General features: G+C 48.1%; 1 protein-coding gene and 1 long non-coding RNA gene across 2 annotated transcripts in view; one reads left to right on the top strand and one right to left on the bottom strand.

The window, feature by feature from the left end:
* Window positions 1–19,650, bottom strand: part of LOC138665462 (protein sel-1 homolog 1-like) — a 48,368-nt gene that overhangs the window by 5,470 nt on the left and 23,248 nt on the right. The window contains exon 3 of the mRNA XM_069752975.1: window positions 15,756–15,806. Within this exon, the coding sequence (XP_069609076.1) occupies window positions 15,756–15,806 (51 nt within the window). The remainder of the gene's footprint in view (window positions 1–15,755; window positions 15,807–19,650) is intronic.
* The window catches only part of LOC138665463 (uncharacterized), a 152,842-nt gene continuing 142,916 nt past the window's right edge, over window positions 9,725–19,650 (top strand). The window contains exon 1 of the long non-coding RNA XR_011318467.1: window positions 9,725–11,191. This is a non-coding gene — a long non-coding RNA (uncharacterized lncRNA). The remainder of the gene's footprint in view (window positions 11,192–19,650) is intronic.

Raw genomic sequence — 19,650 nt, 5'->3', positions numbered from 1 at the left:
TGCAGTTGACCGCATCGGGTGATGCTGAAAATCAGGCAGTGGGTGTGAAACTGGTTCATCAAGTTCAATGTGGGGTCGCTCCTTAGCAATGAGGTAATTGTGTAGAACCACACAGGCTTTGACCACCTCGTCCACTGTTTCCACTTTTAGATTTATGGCTGTTGCAAGAATGCGCCATTTAGCAACCAGAATGCCAAAGGTGCACTCTACTGTTCTTCTGGCCCTGGTCAGTCTGTAGTTGAAGATCCTTCTAGTGTGGTCCAAGTCCCTACTAGAATATGGCTTCAGGAGATTTTTACACATCTGGAAGGCCTCATCCCCAACCATAACAAATGGCAGCGGTGGGCCTTGAGTGTTGGGGAGAGGCTGTGGAGGGGGAAAATTAAAATTGTTGCCATACACCCGACGGCCCATATCCGAGCTCTTAAAAGTCTGGGAATCATTGCCACGGCCAAAAGCTCCAATGTCCACGGCGATGAAGCGACACTCCGCATCCGCTATTGCCATGAGAACTACCGAAAAATATTTTTTGTAGTTAAAAAACTCAGATCTGGTTCTGGCAGGTTTGATAATGCGGATGTGCTTTCCATCCACCGCCCCTAAACAGTTGGGGAAATCACACACGTTCAAAAATTTATCAGAAATTTCATGCCACATGTCCATGGTGGGTACTGGTATAAACTCCTCACGGAGTACATTCCATAACGCACGACAGGTGTCCACAATGATTCCGGACAGGGTTGATATTGGAAGTGGAGGGAAGATAAACTCTCTCCTGTGGCAAGAAATCTAGAAGAAAAAGAAACAAAAAAAAAAATTTAAAATCTACTCTTTTTATGGTGTGTTTAAAAATAACAAAAAGAAAAAAAAAACATGAAATACATGTCATAACCAAAATTTGGACTGTCATTGGTTTAGTTTTGGAACGTACCGTAATGTCACTAGCAGACGTTCCTCAGGTGGAATCGCTCTACGGAGCCGTGTGTCCTGTCGCCGTATGGATCCTTGGACACGAGACAGTAAATCCCAGAACGATTCTTGTGACATTCTCGTGTAATCCTGGAATTTCTCCGGGTTGGCATTCAGCTCCGCATAGAGCGTGTGATAGGCTCCACGGCTCTCACGCACTTCAATGATGGGGTGCCTCCAAAAACGCCTACGCTGTCTCCTTCTCCATCTTTGGCGGATTCGGTCTTGCTCCCAAGCAAAAGCACAGGCCAGGAAAATCTTGAAGCTGAAATCCAGGTTGAAATAAAAACTCTCCATGGAAAGATCCATCATGACACCGGAAACAGTAGCAAGCTGTGAAAATTTCTGTACCCCTAGGGTCAATATATTGAGAGACAATCATATACGCCCTCTCTATTCCCATTGGTTGTGTCTGGTTACCTTTTTTTAAAAAAAACGCATGCGTTCAAAAACGCAAGTGTCAAACCAGCCTTAGGGGCCGTGCAGCCACGAGAAGTGCTGCAGCTCCTGGCAAGAGATAGAACAGAAGGAAGAATAGATTGTAGTGAACGTTTAGGGGAAGTGGAGCGCAGGAGAGTAGAGAACTGGGGAGTTAGCTGCGACTGGGCTACCTCCCTACTAAGCACAGACACAAGTAGCCGGAAGACCGAGGTTGTGAGGGACTCCACGTCTCACAAGAGAAACCGGCAGGACAGCTGGATTACAAGTCACCAGGCCGCCCTTACACCTGAAGACACAGTAGCACATAGAACCCGGGTCGTGATAAAGACCCTGTAAAAAGGCTCAAGCTACCTGTCGTATGCGTAGTGTCCTACCAACCTGGAAGACAGAGAGAACATGTGAGGACCTTGTGAGAGGCTTAAGGCAGTAAAGGACTATACCACAGCACTATAGGGAAGGCTTCTAACCCTACCTGGTAAGTGGGTCTCCCAACTCGCTTCCAAGCTGGCCGGACCATTGACACCTGTGATCCGGTACTATGGACTGTGGCTGCCTGAATTGATCAGTAAACCAGGTACATATAGAGACTGAAAACCTGTGTCCTCCGTTTTTTGCTATACCACCCACTATCTTCATCTATACAGCAGGAGCCCTGGGGACCCAGCTTCACCTGTGGGAAGCCATACCATCTTAGCTGCTGTAACATCACCCCAGTGCACCCCTTTAAGCAGGGTCTGTCATCCCTGACCGAGAACCACATGTGGTGTCACGAACAAACTTTATTCACAAAACCCCTGTCATGACTAGACTGGCGAGTAAACTGGGACCAGGGGCATCTTTCCCGGCCCTAGTCCTGGGGGGCGCCCTAACTCACCCTGTTCCCCGGGATACCTCAGATGGCGAGGATGCCTTGGCCTCCGCCCTTGCCCTGTCTCCTGACTGCAGCCCTGCATCTGTCCCCTTCTCCACCTGGGGAAGAGAGGCGTTACCATGTACCGTAGTACACAAACCTGACAAACGGGAACCAAGACAATTGTAAAAGAAAACTTCACTCACACAAAATATACTCTCACAAATAACAGGTATTCACCAGGGTGTGAAGGAAGGGGGAAGAAAATAAGGCAGGTAAGGATGAGGAATTTCCAAGCGTACAAACCAAACAACTGTCGCACAATAAACTCCTCCAGCTCTCCAAACACCAGCTCCTCACTACTCTAGGTCTATCTAGCAAGTGCTATCTCAGACAAGGATCTGGCCAGAAGGCCTAGCTTTTACAGTAGAGAGGAGTGGCTAACTGAGCATAGCTGAAAGCAGGGATTTCCACATGGCCTATTAACCTCTGTCCTGCTGAAAGAAAACAAACACCTTTAATACGCCGGAGAAGTACTACTTCTCAGTGGCGAAGCAGGAGCCATCAGACGCTGTGGTCTTCTGGTACTGCTCTGTCGCAGGAGCTCCGTGACAACCCCTTTAAGGACATTCCCTTTTACTTGGGCACACAGGGCCACAGACCAGGTCGCCGCCGCCGTGACACATCCCCTTTAAGTACCGGACCCGGTACCGAGTAACCCATACGCGCTGGCGGGCGTTCCACTTGGCGTCATGAACAGGATGGACCGATCCAGTGAAATGGGTCTTGTGCACCTCAGAGACTGCTTTAGTGAGAGACTGTTAAATTGCTAATTGCTGCCAAAACTACCGCCATTATAGCACCATGTGGCGTGCAGGAGGAGAAGAGCGTGTTGTCATGGGCGGCACCTGGAGAGACGGCGCAAGAACTATGGCCGCCCCTTACCAATACTATTATGTGAGAAAAGTATGCCCATTATCAAGAGAGGTCTGCCTCCTGGTCTGGGATGGTGGGAAGAAGTGGGGGACCAACCACAAAGACAGGCGTAGTGGAATGAAACTGTGGGAAATCCGACCGAGGAGGAAGTACCACAAAGCAATATGGCAGAGGGAGGTGAGCGAGCACCGGAGCGTGGGGTGGAGCAAGAGGACTCCCCCAGCCGGGACCTTCAAGAACCGTACCCATCACTGAAGCTGGATCCGGACCTCCTGCGGAGTGAGGTGGACGAACTTACCTGGCAGCTTGTGCAGATGCAGCTGGAAGCTGTGGTCGGGTGGAAGGAGGCCTTCATCGGGAGCCTTGCCGGACCACCGTCGGCAGCTTCATCTGGCCCGGAGCAGAAAAGAAGATCCGGCACTCCGGAAGGAGAGGTAAGGGGCATGAGCCTGACCCCCGTGGCAGAAGGCCCGACAGCTAGGCTCGAGTCACCCCCACCGCTGTACACCCCTGACCTGGGTTTTGGGTTCCTCAGTGAAGTGTCACCATATGCCGAGGGTACCCCGGCCTCCAGTCCCACAGCAACCCTCGGGCCAGATGAACCCTGCTGGGCCCCTTACCAACCCCGCCGATTCCAAGGCCTGGAGAAGTATGCTATCGGGGGACAGCAGCTTGGGTCAGATGGCAGCCCCGCTTATTCCAACCAGTGTGCCCCAGGTTAGATCTCCGGAACTCGTAGTATTTGCAGAAGTACCCGCGGGGGAGGACATGATCGCGTGGCAAGGGGAGATCCCCATGATAACCTAGTGGGAGCATTGCAGACGGCGGGAGGAGAAACAGAGACAGGAATCCCTGGCCGGAAAGCAGCATTTGAGGAAAGGAACTTGGAAGGAAAGGCTCAAGCAAGTAAAATCCCTTGGGCAGAAAGAGGACCACTGCAGTAGGGAGAAGTAGTGGTCTTCAAACAGCAGAGAGGTTGGGGTTTCATAAAAGAGACTGCATGATCAACGAAATCTTTGTTAACTGGAGGGATGTGGAATCCCAAGTAATGGAGGGACACCCGAACAGGGACCTGAACCCCAGTGACAAAGTAACATTGTCACTGGGCTACCGCGACAGAGAGGTTCCAGAGAACCACAGCGCTCTGGGCCTCGTTCACACACAGTGAACAGAAGCTCTTCTCCTGTATTCTGACCTGCCTGCTTTGTGCCAGCAGTGCAGGAGTTAACCTTGCTGCTGAGTTGCTGTGAGCTGGGTCTCTCAGCTGAAGTGGATTTTGTAATCTCCTCTATATAGACCCAGCCTTGACTACAGCTATTATCAGTTATCAGTTCTGCTGCCTGGCTTGGAGGTTGAAGAAGCGTGGTATTAGGAGCTTGGATGTTTATTTACAGAGATTGGTGTCTGCTGTTTTGGTTGCATGTTAAACCTGTTTTTCCTTCCTAGTTTTTTCCTTCTCTTCCCATCTCTGTGTTTCCTCTGTGGTTGTGTGAGCATTTGGTGAATTTGAGACTTTGTTACCTTGTCTGTATACCCTGTTTATTGTTGTATTTATACACTGGTGCAGTCCACCTCCCTGGGGGGGAGAGGGGGCCAATGATAGGGCCTGCACAGGAGACAGGGATACGCTGGCAGCTCAGGCCTCCTAACCATCATAGGTACCCCTGAGATAAGGGAAAGCCAGGGCCCCATTATAGTGGCAGGGACAGGTGCGGGTCCCAGTACGCCGTTCTGCTCTTATCGCCGTTATCAGCGGGACAAACATATACCCGTCATATCGACGACAAAGGGTGGTATGCTCTGGACTGCAGAAAATGTGTACCAATCTCAGTCCCTGCAGGAGCAGCAGCAGGCCAGGCCAACTACCAAATGCCATCAGTCCACCTAGACACCAGTGGTGGAACCAGCCAGTAGGCCCTGGTTTGCCGTACCTGTGAAAAGGTACAATCCTGAATTTTCCCAGTCAGGGAGTAGCAGCCATCCAGAGCTACCCTGGCAAAGGAGATAGATAGTTTTGATTGCAAGTTTGAATATGACTGTGAATAGTTAAAAGTTAAAATTCATTTAGCCTGGCAAGGTTTCTGCTTAAAAAGTTCATTTATTTGAAAAGACACCGAGGCCATGAACAGTGAATGGTCCACAAACTTTCTCTGTAAATAGTTGGCACCTATATTTTACCTTGTATTAAAGTTTTGCAACGTTGAAGCATTATCACCTCCCATAAAGGGAAGCAAAAGTTTACTAACCTGTTTACATGCATTGTAAAATGTATGTCTTTTTCTAACCAATTTATTGTTGTTTTGTTTCCCCAGTACAGGGGGGGGGGTTCCTGTTTTTTACAGTGGCATCGCTTTCCTCACGGAGAGAGTGATGTCATGCTTGGAAGTGAGGAAGGAGCTCTCTTATCAGGTAATCGCAAGCATGCAACATGTCCATACTCCAGGCCAGAAGGGGAGCTCTGATCCACCTCTGGAGGGAAAATGAGGTTCAGTCAGTCTGTTAAAGGGACAGAGAAGAGTGCAGTCAGACAGTGAAAATCAGGAAGACTGAAGGGACCGTGCAGCCACGAGAAGTGCTGCAGCCCCTAGCAAGAGACAGAAGAGAAGGAAGAACAGATTGTAATAAGCATGTAGGGGAAGTGGAGCGCAGGAGAGTGAAGAACTGGGGAGTTAGCTGCAACTGGGCTACCTCCCTACTGAGCGCAGACACAAGTACCCGGAAGACCGAGGTTGTGAGGGACTCCACGTCTCACATCAGAATCCGGCAGGACAGCTGGATTACCAGTCACCTGGCCAAACTTACACCTGAGGACACAGTAGTGCATAGAGCCCGGGTCGTGATAGAGACCCTGTAAAAAGGCTCGAGCCACCTGTCGTACGGGTAGTGTCCTATCAACCTGGATGATAGAGAAAGAACATGTGAGGACATTGTGAGAGGCTTAAGGCATTAAGGGACTCCAACACAGCGCTAGCGAGAAGGCTTCTAACCCCACCTGGTATGGGGGACTCCCAACTCGCTTCCAAGAGGGCCAGATCATTGACACCTGTGATACGGTTCCCTGGACTGTGGCTGCCTGAATTCATCAGTAAACCAGGTAAAGAGACTGCAAACCTGTGTCCTCCGTTTCTTGCTATACTACCACCTTCTTCATCTATACACCGGGAGCCCTGGGGACCCAGCTTCACCTGTGGGAAGCCATACCATCTTTGCTGCCATAACATCACCCGAATGGACCCCTTTCAGAAGCGTCGGTCATACCTGACCGAGAACCACAGGTGGCGTCACGAACAAACTTTATTCACAAAACTCCTTTAAGGACATTCCCTTTTACTTGGGCACCCAGGGCCACGGACCGGGTCGCCGCTGACATGACACACCCCCTTTAAGTATGGGATCCAGTACAGAATAACCCCTAAGCCCTGGCGTGCGTTCCACTCATGTGACAGGCTCCATAAGATTAATTACAAGCCTTATTTACACAGTCAGGCTCCCACATCTGGAGACACTGACCACACATGTTGTTCTCTTTTTCTATATGGGAAAACAAGTTAGTTGGACACCGTAAGAAAGATAGCTTGGTCCTTCTCCCAGGAACGCCACTCTTAAATTTTCCCTGAATATTAAAAATCAGCGGATAATGTTGGGAATATGGAACTTTTGTCACTGGACTATAGAAGAATTTTTACTACCTTGGAATGCATACTGCAAACAATATGGAGTCATTGTCACAGTTTATTTCGTGTGGCTGTATTAGTACCTTTTGTTAGTCTGATTTGTCAATTGTCACCCTCTTTGCTTAGCACTTACAGTCATGGCCAAAAGTATTGACACCCCTGCAATTCTGTCAGATAATACTCATTTTCTTCCTGAAAATGATTGCAAGCACAAATTATTAAATGAAAAAACACAAAAAAGAATTGTCCTAAAGCCAAATTGGATATAATTCCACACCAAACATAAAAAAGAGGGTGGACAAAAGTATTGGCACTGTTCGAAAAATCATGTGATGCTTCTCTAATTTGTGTAATTAACAGCACCTGTAACTTACCTGTGGCACCTAACAGGTGTTGGCAATAACTAAATCACACTTGCAGCCAGTTGACATGGATGAAAGCTGACTCAACCTCTGTCCTGTGTCCTTGTGTGTACCACATTGAGCATGGAGAAAAGAAGAATACCAAAGAACTGTCTGAGGACTTGAGAAACCAAATTGTGAGGAAGCATGAGCAATCTCAATGCTACAAGTCCATCTCCAAAGACCTGAATGTTCCTGTGTCTACCGTGCGCAGTGTGATCAAGAAGTTTAAAGCCCATGGCACTGTGGCTAACCTCCCTAGATGTGGACGGAAAAGAAAAATTGACAAGAGATTTTAACGCAAGATTGTGCGGATGTTGGATAAAGAACCTCGACTAACATCTAAACAAGTTCAAGCTGCCCTGCAGTCCGAGGGTACAACAGTGTCAACCCGTACTATCCGTCGGCGTCTGAATGAAAAGGGACTGTATGGTAGGAGACCCAGGAAGACCCCACTTCTTACCCCGAGACATAAAAAAAGCCAGGCTGGAGTTTGCCAAAACTTACCTGAAAAAGCCTAAAACTTTTGGAAGAATGTTCTCTGGTCAGATGAGACAAAAGTAGAGCTTTTTGGACAAAGGCATCAACATAGAGTTTACAGGAGAAAAAAAGAGGCATTCAAAGAAAAGAACACGGTCCCTACAGTCAAACATGGCGAAGGTTCCCTGATGTTTTGGGGTTGCTTTGCTGCCTCTGGCACTGGACTGCTTAACCGTGTGCATGGCATTATGAAGTCTGAAGACTACCAACAAATTTTGCAGCATAATGTAGGGCCCAGTGTGAGAAAGCTGGGTCTCCCTCAGAGGTCATGGGTCTTCCAGCAGGACAATGACCCAAAACACACTTCAAAAAGCACTAGAAAATGGTTTGAGAGAAAGCACTGGAGACTTCTAGGTGGCCAGCAATGAGTCCAGACCTGAATCCCATAGAACACCTGTGGAGAGATCTAAAAATGGCAGTTTGGAGATGGCGCCCTTCAAATATCAGGGACCTGGAGCAGTTTGCCAAAGAAGAATGGTCTAAAATTCCAGCAGAGCATTGTAAGAAACTCATTGATGGTTACCGGAAGTGGTTGGTCGCAGTTATTTTGGCTAAAGGTTGTGCAACCAAGTATTAGGCTGAGGGTGCCAATATTTGTCTGGCCTATTTTTGGAGTTTTGTGTGAAATGATCAATGTTTTGCTTTTTGCTTCATTCTCTTTTGTGTTTTTTTCATTTAAGACGAATTAAATGAAGATAATAATACCAAAGAATTTGTGTTTGCAATCATTTTCAGGAAGAAACTGAGTATTATCTGACAGAATTGCAGGGGTGTCAATACTTTTGGCCATGACTGTATGAGTCCAATGATCCTACGAGACTGGGTTGTGGCCCTATTGGTTATTTCTGAGCTTGCTCTACACTGTCCAATTCTTCTTGCCCTCAGCTCACAAGCAATATGCTGTATGTACGGTATCTTCTACAAGTACACTGGCTAAGGCAGGTGACACACCAGCGTTGAAAAATTTGGTCTGATGTTGATCCAGAAACGTCAGTTCAGTGTTATACAAGTGGCATGCGATTTTCATGAAAGTACAATCCGATTTTTATTACCCAGCATCCAAATGACATCTGATTTACATGTGAATGTGGATCGCCCCCAGACACAGGGCCAAGAGTTCTCGGTACCAGGCCTCTCTGGTTCGGTTCTGAGGCTGTCACGGTGGCTAGACCCGGTCCGCGACCCTGCTAAGGGGCGTCCAATAAAGGTGGTGCAGTTTGTCAGGGGTTCGTGACGCCACCTGTGGTGTTCGGTCAGGGTGACCGACACTGCTGTGGGGTCCGCTGGGGTGATGGAATGGCAGCTGGATGGTATACCTTCCCACAGGTGAAGTATGTCCCCAGGGCTTCCCAGTAAGGTGGATGGTGATGGTGTGAGGTGCAGTCAATAATGAGGATACAAGGTTGCAGTCTCTTTACCTCTTTACTGTAGACTTCAGGATCCTCAATCCAGAGTACGTTTAACAGGGCTGTCTGAGACCGGCCGGTCCGATGGGCACTTCCAGAGTTTCCCTCGCAGATGGAAATCGTTGCCTACCACCAGCGCCTGTGTGTTGTAGTCCTACCCTGCTGAGCATTCGGAATAGTCCTCACAACTGCTGTTCTCGTTCGTCATTCTCTACAGCTCTCTCTCTTTAGTTCCAGATGTTGCTAGTTTCTCGTCCCCCAGTATGTTTTGGCTAGGACGCAACCGTATGACGGGAAGGCCTGGAGGTCTTCCGGGACCCTAGAGACGCCCCTCTCCCACTGTTGCCCCCTATGTCTTCTTAGGAAATTTAAGGTAGACAGCCAACCTATAATTAACTGTCCTGCGGAGTTCGAAGTAAGGCTTAGAGTCAGTTACTTCCGCGGTGTTCCAGCCACCGGCTACGCGCCTCAGTAGGATGTTGCCTCGGTCTCACGGCACGACTCCTACTGGCTCTCCTTTGTGCTTGATCTCGTTTACACTGTTCCACAATATCCTTCCCTTCGTGTCTCTTTCTTAGGATACCGCCGCAAGGTAGTGCAGGCGCGGTTCCATTACGTTCTGTTCTGTTCGCTAGGCACCTGCCAGGTTCCCACGCCTGACAGGGACCCCCCTGTGTCTTCTCCCTGCAACACCCCCTGCCACGGGATGTTGCCTGAATCCAACCCAGTCAGCTTCTCACTAACTTCCTCCCCAACCCCTAGTTTTACCAGTGTGAGGAGTGGCCCAATAAATAAAGCCCTTTGCTCCCCCTAGTGGCCGGAGTGTGAAGTGTAAAGTGTTCTGGTGATACCTGGTCAGGAGAACTCCTTCAGTGCCATCAGACGTACCATCACTCCCCTTAGTAGCAGAGTGTCATACTGCAACGACCAGATCTCTGGGGCGCTGCAAATGCAATCCGTTTGCTATGCGATTTTAACATCAGCTTTTACATGAAGCAATTCTCTCTCATTTAAAGGTAGTTTTCAAAGGAAATATTCTTCTTTTTGTGAAATAAAGACACTGACACCTTTTTTTAATTAAAAAGAAAATAAAGTTATACTCACCTTGAAACCTGATCCACTGAAGCCCATGTCCCTGTAAGATGTAAATAATAATCAACCATATTCCTCACCTCTCCGACATGAAGATAATCTTCTGGTGCCCATGTCCCCTGACAAGAAGATAATAATCCATTTGTCCCTTGATGAGTCTACCTCTGCTACATGTACTGGCTCTGGCATGATGCGAGCGTTCAACCTGCCAGCTAGCAGAGATAGTGAGCTGCATGTGCTAGAGCAGCTCAGTGCCTTCCTTGCTGTGACATGAGAAAGTTGAACAGAGTTCATACCCAATGAACTCTGTTGAAATTACTGACATCAACGCATGTGCTGTGGGAAAGTTCTCACACTCGCGCTGACACTTGTGGTAACGCAACCAGGGCAAGTGGAAAGAGCGAGACTAAGCGCCAGAATTGGCGCATCTATTGGATGCGCATTTTCTGGGGCAGATGAGAGCTGATGTATATCCATGGCTCATCCATCGGCTATTAATCAGCCTGCAGTTGTCTGCATTGCCTTTGCTAGTTATTAATCATAGGGGGACCCTGCTTAATCTTTTTGGGGGGTTCCCCATTTAATAACCAATAAAGACTACGGTAAGTATACCGCTGTAATAGCCTGGGAAGCTCCATGTGCATTACCCCCTTCCCTGGTTGTAAATATCAGCCCCCAGCTGTCCACTTCCCTCTGCTGGTTAAACAAATTTTAGGGGAACCCATGCCATTTTTTTTCCAGAAATGTATTAATTTATTATTTAAATTCATGTACAGTAAGCTCTCCTCACTCCCGCTCCCTCACAGATCACTGCGTATGCCGGTTCATACTATGCATAGTATGTTTTGCTGAATAAAGAGCACACTTGGAAGAAGCGCAAGGGTGAGTGCTGCATCATTTTTCTTCTCATTATATGGTAAGCTACACAAGCACTGTACTAATTATACAGTTGTATCCAGAAGTTTACATACACTATATAAAGAGACACATGTGCATGTTTTTCTAAATATCTGACATGAAATCAGAATAAACCTTTTCCATTTTAGGTAAATTAGGATTAGCGATGAGCGAATTTGTTCGGAAAATGATTGTCAAACTTAAATTCAGCACGAATATGGCACATTCAGATTCGTGATCAGAAACACGAGCAAAATTTAATTAAATCGGAAAAAATCTGTAACATTTGGTAAAAGTACAGGAAAATATTTGCATTGCCACAAAAGTATTTTCAACACTTTAGCAATGATTATGGTGGTGTATCATGAGAGTTTCACACGTGTTTAATGAGGGGAGGGGGTTTGCAGAACTTGGAAGCATGTCATTCTTGTAAACAGTCATTTTTACTTTTCTTTCCTAACTTTATGTGTGCACATTGCGACTAGCCAATCAGCCAGTCCCTCTCCATATAAATAGTTGACATCTTGTTTTTGCACCATTTTGACACTATAACAGCGCAGAGAGGCTCCTCCTGATGCTGGCACTGTTAGAAGCAAGATTTTAGCTAGTTAGCTAGGTGGTTTTATATCAGTCAATTAGTGTAGTCCAGTGTGGCTGTAAAATTTACCTTCCAGCACTTTTTTTTGGGCCATTACTGAGGTCCACAGACAAAGCCAGCAGGGGTCATGTCCTACAAGTGTGTTGTGCACTGCTTCTATTGTGCTCCATGCACGAGTATAGCATTCTAAAGGTACCTTCACACTAAACGATATCGCTAGCGATCCGTGACGTTGCAGCGTCCTGGCTAGCGATATCGTTCAGTTTGACACGCAGCAGCGATCAGAATCCTGCTGTGATGTCGTTGGTTGGTGGCTAGAAGGCCAGAACTTTATTTGGTCGCTGGCTCTCCCGCTGACATCGCTGAATCGGCGTGTGTGACGCCGATTCAGCGATGTCTTCGCTGGTAACCAGGGTAAACATCGGGTTACTAAGCGCAGGGCCGCGCTTAGTAACCCGATGTTTACCCTGGTTACCATCCTAAAAGTTAAAAAAACAAACGCTTCATACTTACCTTCCCCTTGTCTGTCCTCCAGCGCTGTGCTTTCCTGCACTCACTGTGAGCACAGCGGCCGGAAAGCAGAGCGGTGACGTCACCGCTCTGCTTTCCCGCCGCTGTGCTCACAGCCAGTACAGAGAAGCAGAGCGCCGAGGGACAGACAGCGGAAGGTAAGTATGAAGCGTTTGTTTTTTTTACTTTTGTGGTAGTCTATTGTGGATTTTGACGTGTGTTTAGGATCATTATCCATTTGTAGAAACCATCCTCTCTTCAACTTCAGCTTTTTTACAGATGCTGTTTTATGTTTGCATCAAGAATTTGTTAAAATTTCATTGAATCCATTCTTCCCTCTACCTGTGAAATGCTCTCTATGCCATTTGCTGCAACACAACCCCCAAAGCATGATTGATCCACCCCCATGCTGAATGGTTGGAAAGATATACTTTTCCTGAAATTCTGTTCCCTTTTTTCTCCACACATACCTTTGATCAGAAGGCCAAAGAGTTATATTTTAACCTCATATTCAACAGGACTTGTTTCAAAAATGCATCAGGCTTGTGTAAATGCATACTTTTGAAGCTGAATTTTATGATGAGGATGCAGGATAGGTTTTCTTCTGATGACTCTTCAGGCCATATTTGTGCAGGTGTCTCTGAACAGTAAAACAATGTACCACAACTCCATAGTCTGCTAAATCTTTTTGAAGGTCTTTTGCAGTCAAGTGGGGCTTCTTATTTCCCTCAATAGCAATCCTACAAGCAGTTCTGACTGAAAATTTGCTTGGTCTTCCAGACTTTATCTTGACCTCCACTCTTCCTGTTAACTGCCATTTCCTAATCACATTTCAAATTCAGGAAAGGGCAACGTAAAAATGCTTTACTATCTCCTTATAGCCTTTACCTGCTTTGTGGGTCGCCATCATTTTCATTTTCAGAGTGCTAAGCAGCTGCTTAGAAGAGCCCATGGCTGCTGGATTTTGGCACATGTAATATTTATACCTCCTGTTTGTGGTATCTTGCTGGATATGTCACAGGCGTAGCTAGGGTTTCAGTTCGGGGGGGGGCGAAACTTCTCAGTGGGCCCCTAACCAGGTAACCTTGATTACAACCCGGAGATGCACCCTAATAGTGGAGGAGGACCTCAGCAGATGACTGCGTTGCTACTGAAAATAATCTCTATACAAAGACCAACATGGATATTGCCGCCATATGGCCAGTGGTAGATACCAGTCCTACAGAACATATAAGAGATCACAGCACAGTTACAGATAATGACTTACTGCTGACGTTCTTTCTGATGGAATCTTTCATTTTTTCTGTCTTTTCCTTCTGGCCCAGACCGACATGATGACTTCTTCCAGCCACGACTCGGCTGCAGAGAATACAACAAAGACACATTTCACTTCTCATATTCCAGACCCATGACCATCTATTCCCAACGTGCACAAACTCCTCATCCTACAGATATCCAATATTGAGCTGCTGCTGCCATATGTGTCCCTATTACTGTTCCTGCTGTGTGGTTCACTGTGCCTTCTAAATTCTAAAGCAACCCTCTATAATATAGTAATACCAGATGCAAATGCAAGTGCCCATATTTTGCCCCCTAGAAAGTAATAATGCCCTCTATGTGCCCCTTTGATAGTCACAGTAACCTGAGTTCCTCTATAACAATAAGTGCCCACTTTACAGTTAATAATGTCCTGAGTCTTCCCCCTGTACAGCTTCCCCATACACAGTATGATCCTCTCTTATACATAGTATAATGCCCTCTCACTGTATATATACTGGTTTGATGGCTCCAACGCTGTATGATGGCCCCCTCACTGTATTCTCCACACTGTATGATGGCCCCCTAGATAGGCTTCATATAGTATAATGCAGTGGTCCCCAACCTTTCTGACCTTGAGAGCCACATTCATCACTGAGAGAGGGTCGCGAGCCACATTCAGCACTGAGAGAGGGTCGCGAACCACATCCAGCTCCCACCTCCTTCAAAGTAGTGTCAACCAAAGCCCCCATTACAGGTGTAATGATAACCAAAGCTTTTCCACAGAAATCACTCCAGAGAAGTACACTGAGATCCAGGGGTATTCTCCCAAAACACTGTCACATCCAGCTTTGAGCACCTCTTCTAACAGGTAGTACAGACCTCCAGCGTATCATACCTAAAACATCTCTAAACCCCTAAGACCAGTAAATGTGCATCCAGATCTGCAATTCTGTGCAGGGCTACTCACAAAATTCATCATTTTGAGATGTGCTCTTTATACCCGTTTGACATGACCTAGTGCATCAAGCTGGCAGACAGTCGCGAGCCACAATTCATGGGGCCGTGAGCCACATTTGGCTCCCGAGCTACAGGTTGGGGAGCCCTGGTATAATTCATCAGATAGTCCTCAATATCGTATAATGCACTCACCATAGGTCTCCATATAGTATAATGCACCAGATAGTCCTCAATATAGTATAATGCACTCCCCATTGGCCTCCATATAGTATAATGCACTCCCCATAGGCCTACTCTATATTGTATAATGCACCCTGATAGACAGACTATATTGTATAATGCACCCCCATAGGCAGACTCCATAGCATAAGGCAGCCCCCATAGGCAGACTCTGTAGTATAAGGAAGCCCCCACATAGGCAGACTCTGTAGTATAAGGAAGCATCCCCATAGGCAGACTCTGTAGTATAAGGAAGCCCCCACATAGGCAGACTCTGTAGTATAAGGAAGCACCCCTCATAGGCAGACTATGTAATATAAGGCAGCCCCCCTAGGCAGACCCTGTAGTATAAGGAAGCCCCCATAGGCAGACTCTGTAGTATAAGGAACCCCCCCATAGGCAGACTCTGTAGTATAAGCAATCCCCCTCATAGGCAGACTCTGTAGTATAAGGAACCCCCATAGGCAGTCTCTGTTGTATAAGGCAGCCCCCATAAAAAAAAAAAAATACTCACCTCTCTTCTTCCTGGTTCCTCTGCTGCTCTGAGCACCTGCACATCTCCAGACTGCGGGCGCCAAGCAGTGACGTTATTGTGACCCATCAGTATTGGCATCGGTGACGTCAGATGCTGACAGGTGGGTGATGGAAGAAGGAACGAAACGCTCCCTCTCTCATCAATGTGGTCAGCTGTATCGGCATCTAGAAAGACGCGCCGCATGTCCGTCTCCGCAGGGAAGCCGAAGGCGTCCCTGCACACATAGTGGAGATGGGATTTCATAAATTCCCATCCACTATGCTGTAACATCTCGCCACTGTGGATTGGACGCTGCAGCTGTACACTGCATCCAATCTGCAGCAAATACTGACTGTGGAAACATACCCTTACTGGTGGGTACCTGACACTCAAGTCCAAACCATCTGAGTAAAAGTCATGTTATCAAACAGCATAGGTTTTTTAGTGAATGCTAAGTGCCTCATCAACTGACAATAAGAATATCTACATACCACTGTCAAAAACACCTCTTCTTGAAGACCACCAAAAACCATTCTTAACACCTGTGGGAAGAAAAAATAATTATCACATTTGCAATCAAAACTATTCAACCCCCATAGTAAATTAGGTTTATGATCAACATTTACAACCTTTTTGCTGTTTGCAAAAACAATGAAACAAGAAAAATGCAAATAACTTAGCACAACTAATAATAAGTGATTTCCCAAAATTCTGCCCAAAATGCTACTGTTGTTCATTACTTGTAACAACGCTGCTGGCATCACTGCATGGCCTCCCATCCCCCACCTGCTTTTCACACAAACTCACTCACTTCTCCGGTCCATGCTCTGAGTTCTCTCTGCTGCCAGCTCCATGCTGTGTGCCTCATGTCTGCTGCTTGCTCTGTGCATGCTCTGTCTGTTTGCATAGGGGGTGGCAGTTGCTGTGCCTTATTGAGACTGTGTGCACCTTGTTAAAGTGTCCCCGGCCAACTGCCATGAGGCTTCCTGTATTTAAGACTTCCCCACCCATTGTTGGGGGCCTGTGCAACTTACTCCCTCAGGCAGTTCTTAGCTGCTGAGGCACCAGGTCCTGTCTCTGTGACTCTTTTGTCCGCCACCCAGTGGGGCATTGTAACCAGGTCTGTGTCCTGTGTTTGCCACCCAGTGGGGCTTCATACCCTGGCCTGTGTCCGCCACCCAGTAGGGCGTCGCACCCTGGCTTGTGTCCGTGTCTCTGTGCCTTGTCCCATTCCTGACCCTGTCTTAGTCTAGTCGTGTTCCTGTGTCCGTTTATATCCCTGTCTTGGTTTGCTTTCTCTGTAGCTTTGCTCTGCACTCTGCTCTGCACTTGGTGTCTTGCTTTGCTTTGCTCTCAGCTCTGCACTCTGTGGTTTTGCTCTCGGCTCTGCACTCTGTGGTCCTTCTCTGCTCTGTGCTCTGCAGCTCTGCTCCTAGCGGTTCTACCTGGCTCCATTCCTAGTGGTTCTACCTGGCTCCGCTCCTAGTGGTTCTACCTGGCTCTGCTCCTACACGTCTCTGCTCTTGGCTCTGCCTCCTGCTCTTGGCTCCTCCTCCTGCTCTTCTGTTCTTGGCTCCGCCTCCTGTGTTTCTGTTTTTGGCTCTAGCTCCTGTGCTTTCGCTTTGCATCCGTTCTTGCGGTCTTTCTCATATACCCTCCTGTCTGAACAGGTTCTTACCTGTTTTACATACCTGCCTGCATACCGGTCCTTCCAGTATACCAGCCGTGCCCACCTGCCTGCCAATGTCTCTGTTGTACCCGTCCGCCTGCCTGTGTCCCAGCCATGCCCATCTGTCTGCCAGAGTGCCAGCCGTGCCTGCTTGCCTGTCTATGTTCCGTTTCCCCCGGTGGGATCAGCAGCCACAGCCATCAGAGGCTTCAGCGAATACCAAGGAAACTACTTAGTTACGCCCCTTCCAGGGTAATCTGGTGTGGTCAAGTAGGGCCATTCCCCCACATGCCTGTGCCAACCAGTCTGGGTGTGAGTGTGACATTACTGGAGTCCAGAGTCGGTCTTATGGGCAGTGTGGTGAAACGCTACCTGAGTGGGTTGGGGAACACTGGCTTGGCACGGGATTTAAACACTCAGGCACGATTTCTCCACTTAAACAGTCTAATCCGGTTTATTAAACATCATAAACCACATGACAAACAGTCTATTTCATTACATCTATGAACTTATCACAACCACCAGTCTGTTCATGCAGCAGATAAACTTCTCTGCCATATATTACAATCCCCTTGTCCGGGGTTACCTTTCAGGAGCTCCAGCTCCACACACTGACTCCTGCCAGTGCTGGTTCACAGGGGAAAGCTGCCTCACTGGGATCACCGTCCTTGTGACCAGGGCACCTCAGATAGTCCATACCCACAGTAGGAACTGTAGCTTCCCCAACACAGAAGCCATCACAGGCTCTGTAGATGCAGCCTCTCCATGCGCTTCCAGGAAGTCCAATCACAGGCACTTCCAACACACAGGCCATCAGTCCATGGTCTCACCAGGTGCTTGCAGGAATCCAGTCCATCCCAGGACAATCCAACAACTTGACCATTCCAGGACTCTCACTCTCACCAGGTGCTTGCAGAACCCCAGTTCATCCCAGGACAATCCAACACCCTGAGCGTTCAGGACTCACACTCTCATCAGGTGCTTGCACCACTCCAGTCCATCCCAGGACAATCAACACCCTGAGCATCCAGGTTCACAGTCTCTCTAGGTGCTTCCGGGACATCTCCACTCCCAGGAGACTCCAACACCAACCGTCCAGGTCCACGGTCTCTCAGGTGCTTCCAGGAAGACTCCACTCACAGGAGCTTCCAACACCAACCGTCCAGGACCTTGCACATGCACCAAACAGATCCATACACTCTGGCCATGTGACCAGACCTCAGTCACATTACATGGTTGTAACCACTCCCCTAGATGGGAGTGTGTGTGGTTAGCCAGTCCCGCCCAGGTCACCAGCTAACCCTATAAGCCCGCCCTTATAGTTCCACAAGAGTTTGTTGTGTTTACTTATAAGTCCAAGCATAACCATATAATTTTGGGCTTACAGCGCAGAGCACCTCTGCGACACATACCGGCCATTTACAATCCTGACAGACTTTGTCTCATCACCATAATTATGCCTCAAAGCGCATCCCGAAGCACACACACAGCACCCCCTGGCTGTAGCATGGGTTACCACACCACAGCAGGCAAACTAGGCATTTGCCTAGGACCCCCAGTCAGTGGTGTGTAATTAATAGCGGCACACCACACGGCCGCAGTGTGGTCCGTGAGTAAAGTGGGCATGGTGCCAGTGCTGGCTACGACCCACCCCCACATTGCTCAACTTTATCAGTGATTCGCCCGCCAGGGACGTGGGGTACTCGGAACCGGGTCCGGTACTTAAAGGGGATGTCACGTGGCAGTGACCCGGTCCATGGCCCTGGGTGCCCAAGTAAAGGGAAATGTCTTTAAAAGGGGTTTTGAATAAAGCTTGTGTTCGTGACGCCACCTGTGACCTATTTGGTCAGTGGGGATCGACGCTGCTTAAAAGGGTCCTCTGGGGTGATGTTATGGCAGCTAAGATGGCATAACCTCCCACAGGTGAAGTTGGGTCCCCAGGGCTCCCGGCGTGGAGATGGAGATGGTGGGTGGTGCGGTAAGAAACAGAGGACACAGGGTTTGCAGTCTCTTTACCTGGTTTACTGAAGACTTCAGGCAGCCACAGTCCAGGGCACCAGATCACAGGTACAGGCAGGGTCCGGCCGACTTGGAAGTGAGTTCAGAGTCCACTTTACCAGCTGGAGTTAAAAGCCTTTCTACTAGCGCGGTGGTGTAATCCCTTTCTACCTGTGGCTTCTGTCAAGTTCCACACAGTTCTCTCTGTCCTCCTTAAAGGGTAAGACACTAACCCATATGACAGGTGGCACAAGCCTTTTTACAGGGTCTCTATCACGACCCAGGCTCTATATGCAACTATGTCTCCTGGGTATTAGGGCAGAGAGGTGACGTGAAGTCCATCTATCCTGCTTGTTTCTGCTGTAAATCCTGGAGTCCCTCACAACCTTGATCTTCTGGCTACCGGTGTCTGTGCTTTGCCAGGAGGTAGCCCAATCGCAGCTTTCCTCCCCAGTTGTCACTCTCCTGTACTTCGCTCTCTTGCACGCTCACTACTTCTGTATTATCTCTGTCCAGGAGCTGCAGCACTTTCTCGTGGCTGCACAGCCCCTCCAGTCCTTCTGACTGCTCTCTTCTCTTTCTGCCAGGAGATGCAGACTCCCACGTCTGCTCAGCTACACTCCTTTCTTACCAACTCTCCTTAAGCTGATGTTCCTGGACAAGCTCCCCTCTGGCAATCTCTGACAGGAACTAACTATTTTCCCTCCAGACCAGAATAT

This window comes from Ranitomeya imitator, chromosome 2, assembly GCF_032444005.1.
Source record: "Ranitomeya imitator isolate aRanImi1 chromosome 2, aRanImi1.pri, whole genome shotgun sequence".
Lineage (NCBI taxonomy): Eukaryota > Metazoa > Chordata > Amphibia > Anura > Dendrobatidae > Ranitomeya > Ranitomeya imitator.
Note: the sequence above shows the minus strand (reverse complement) of the source record. Positions and strands in the feature narration are given on the sequence as shown.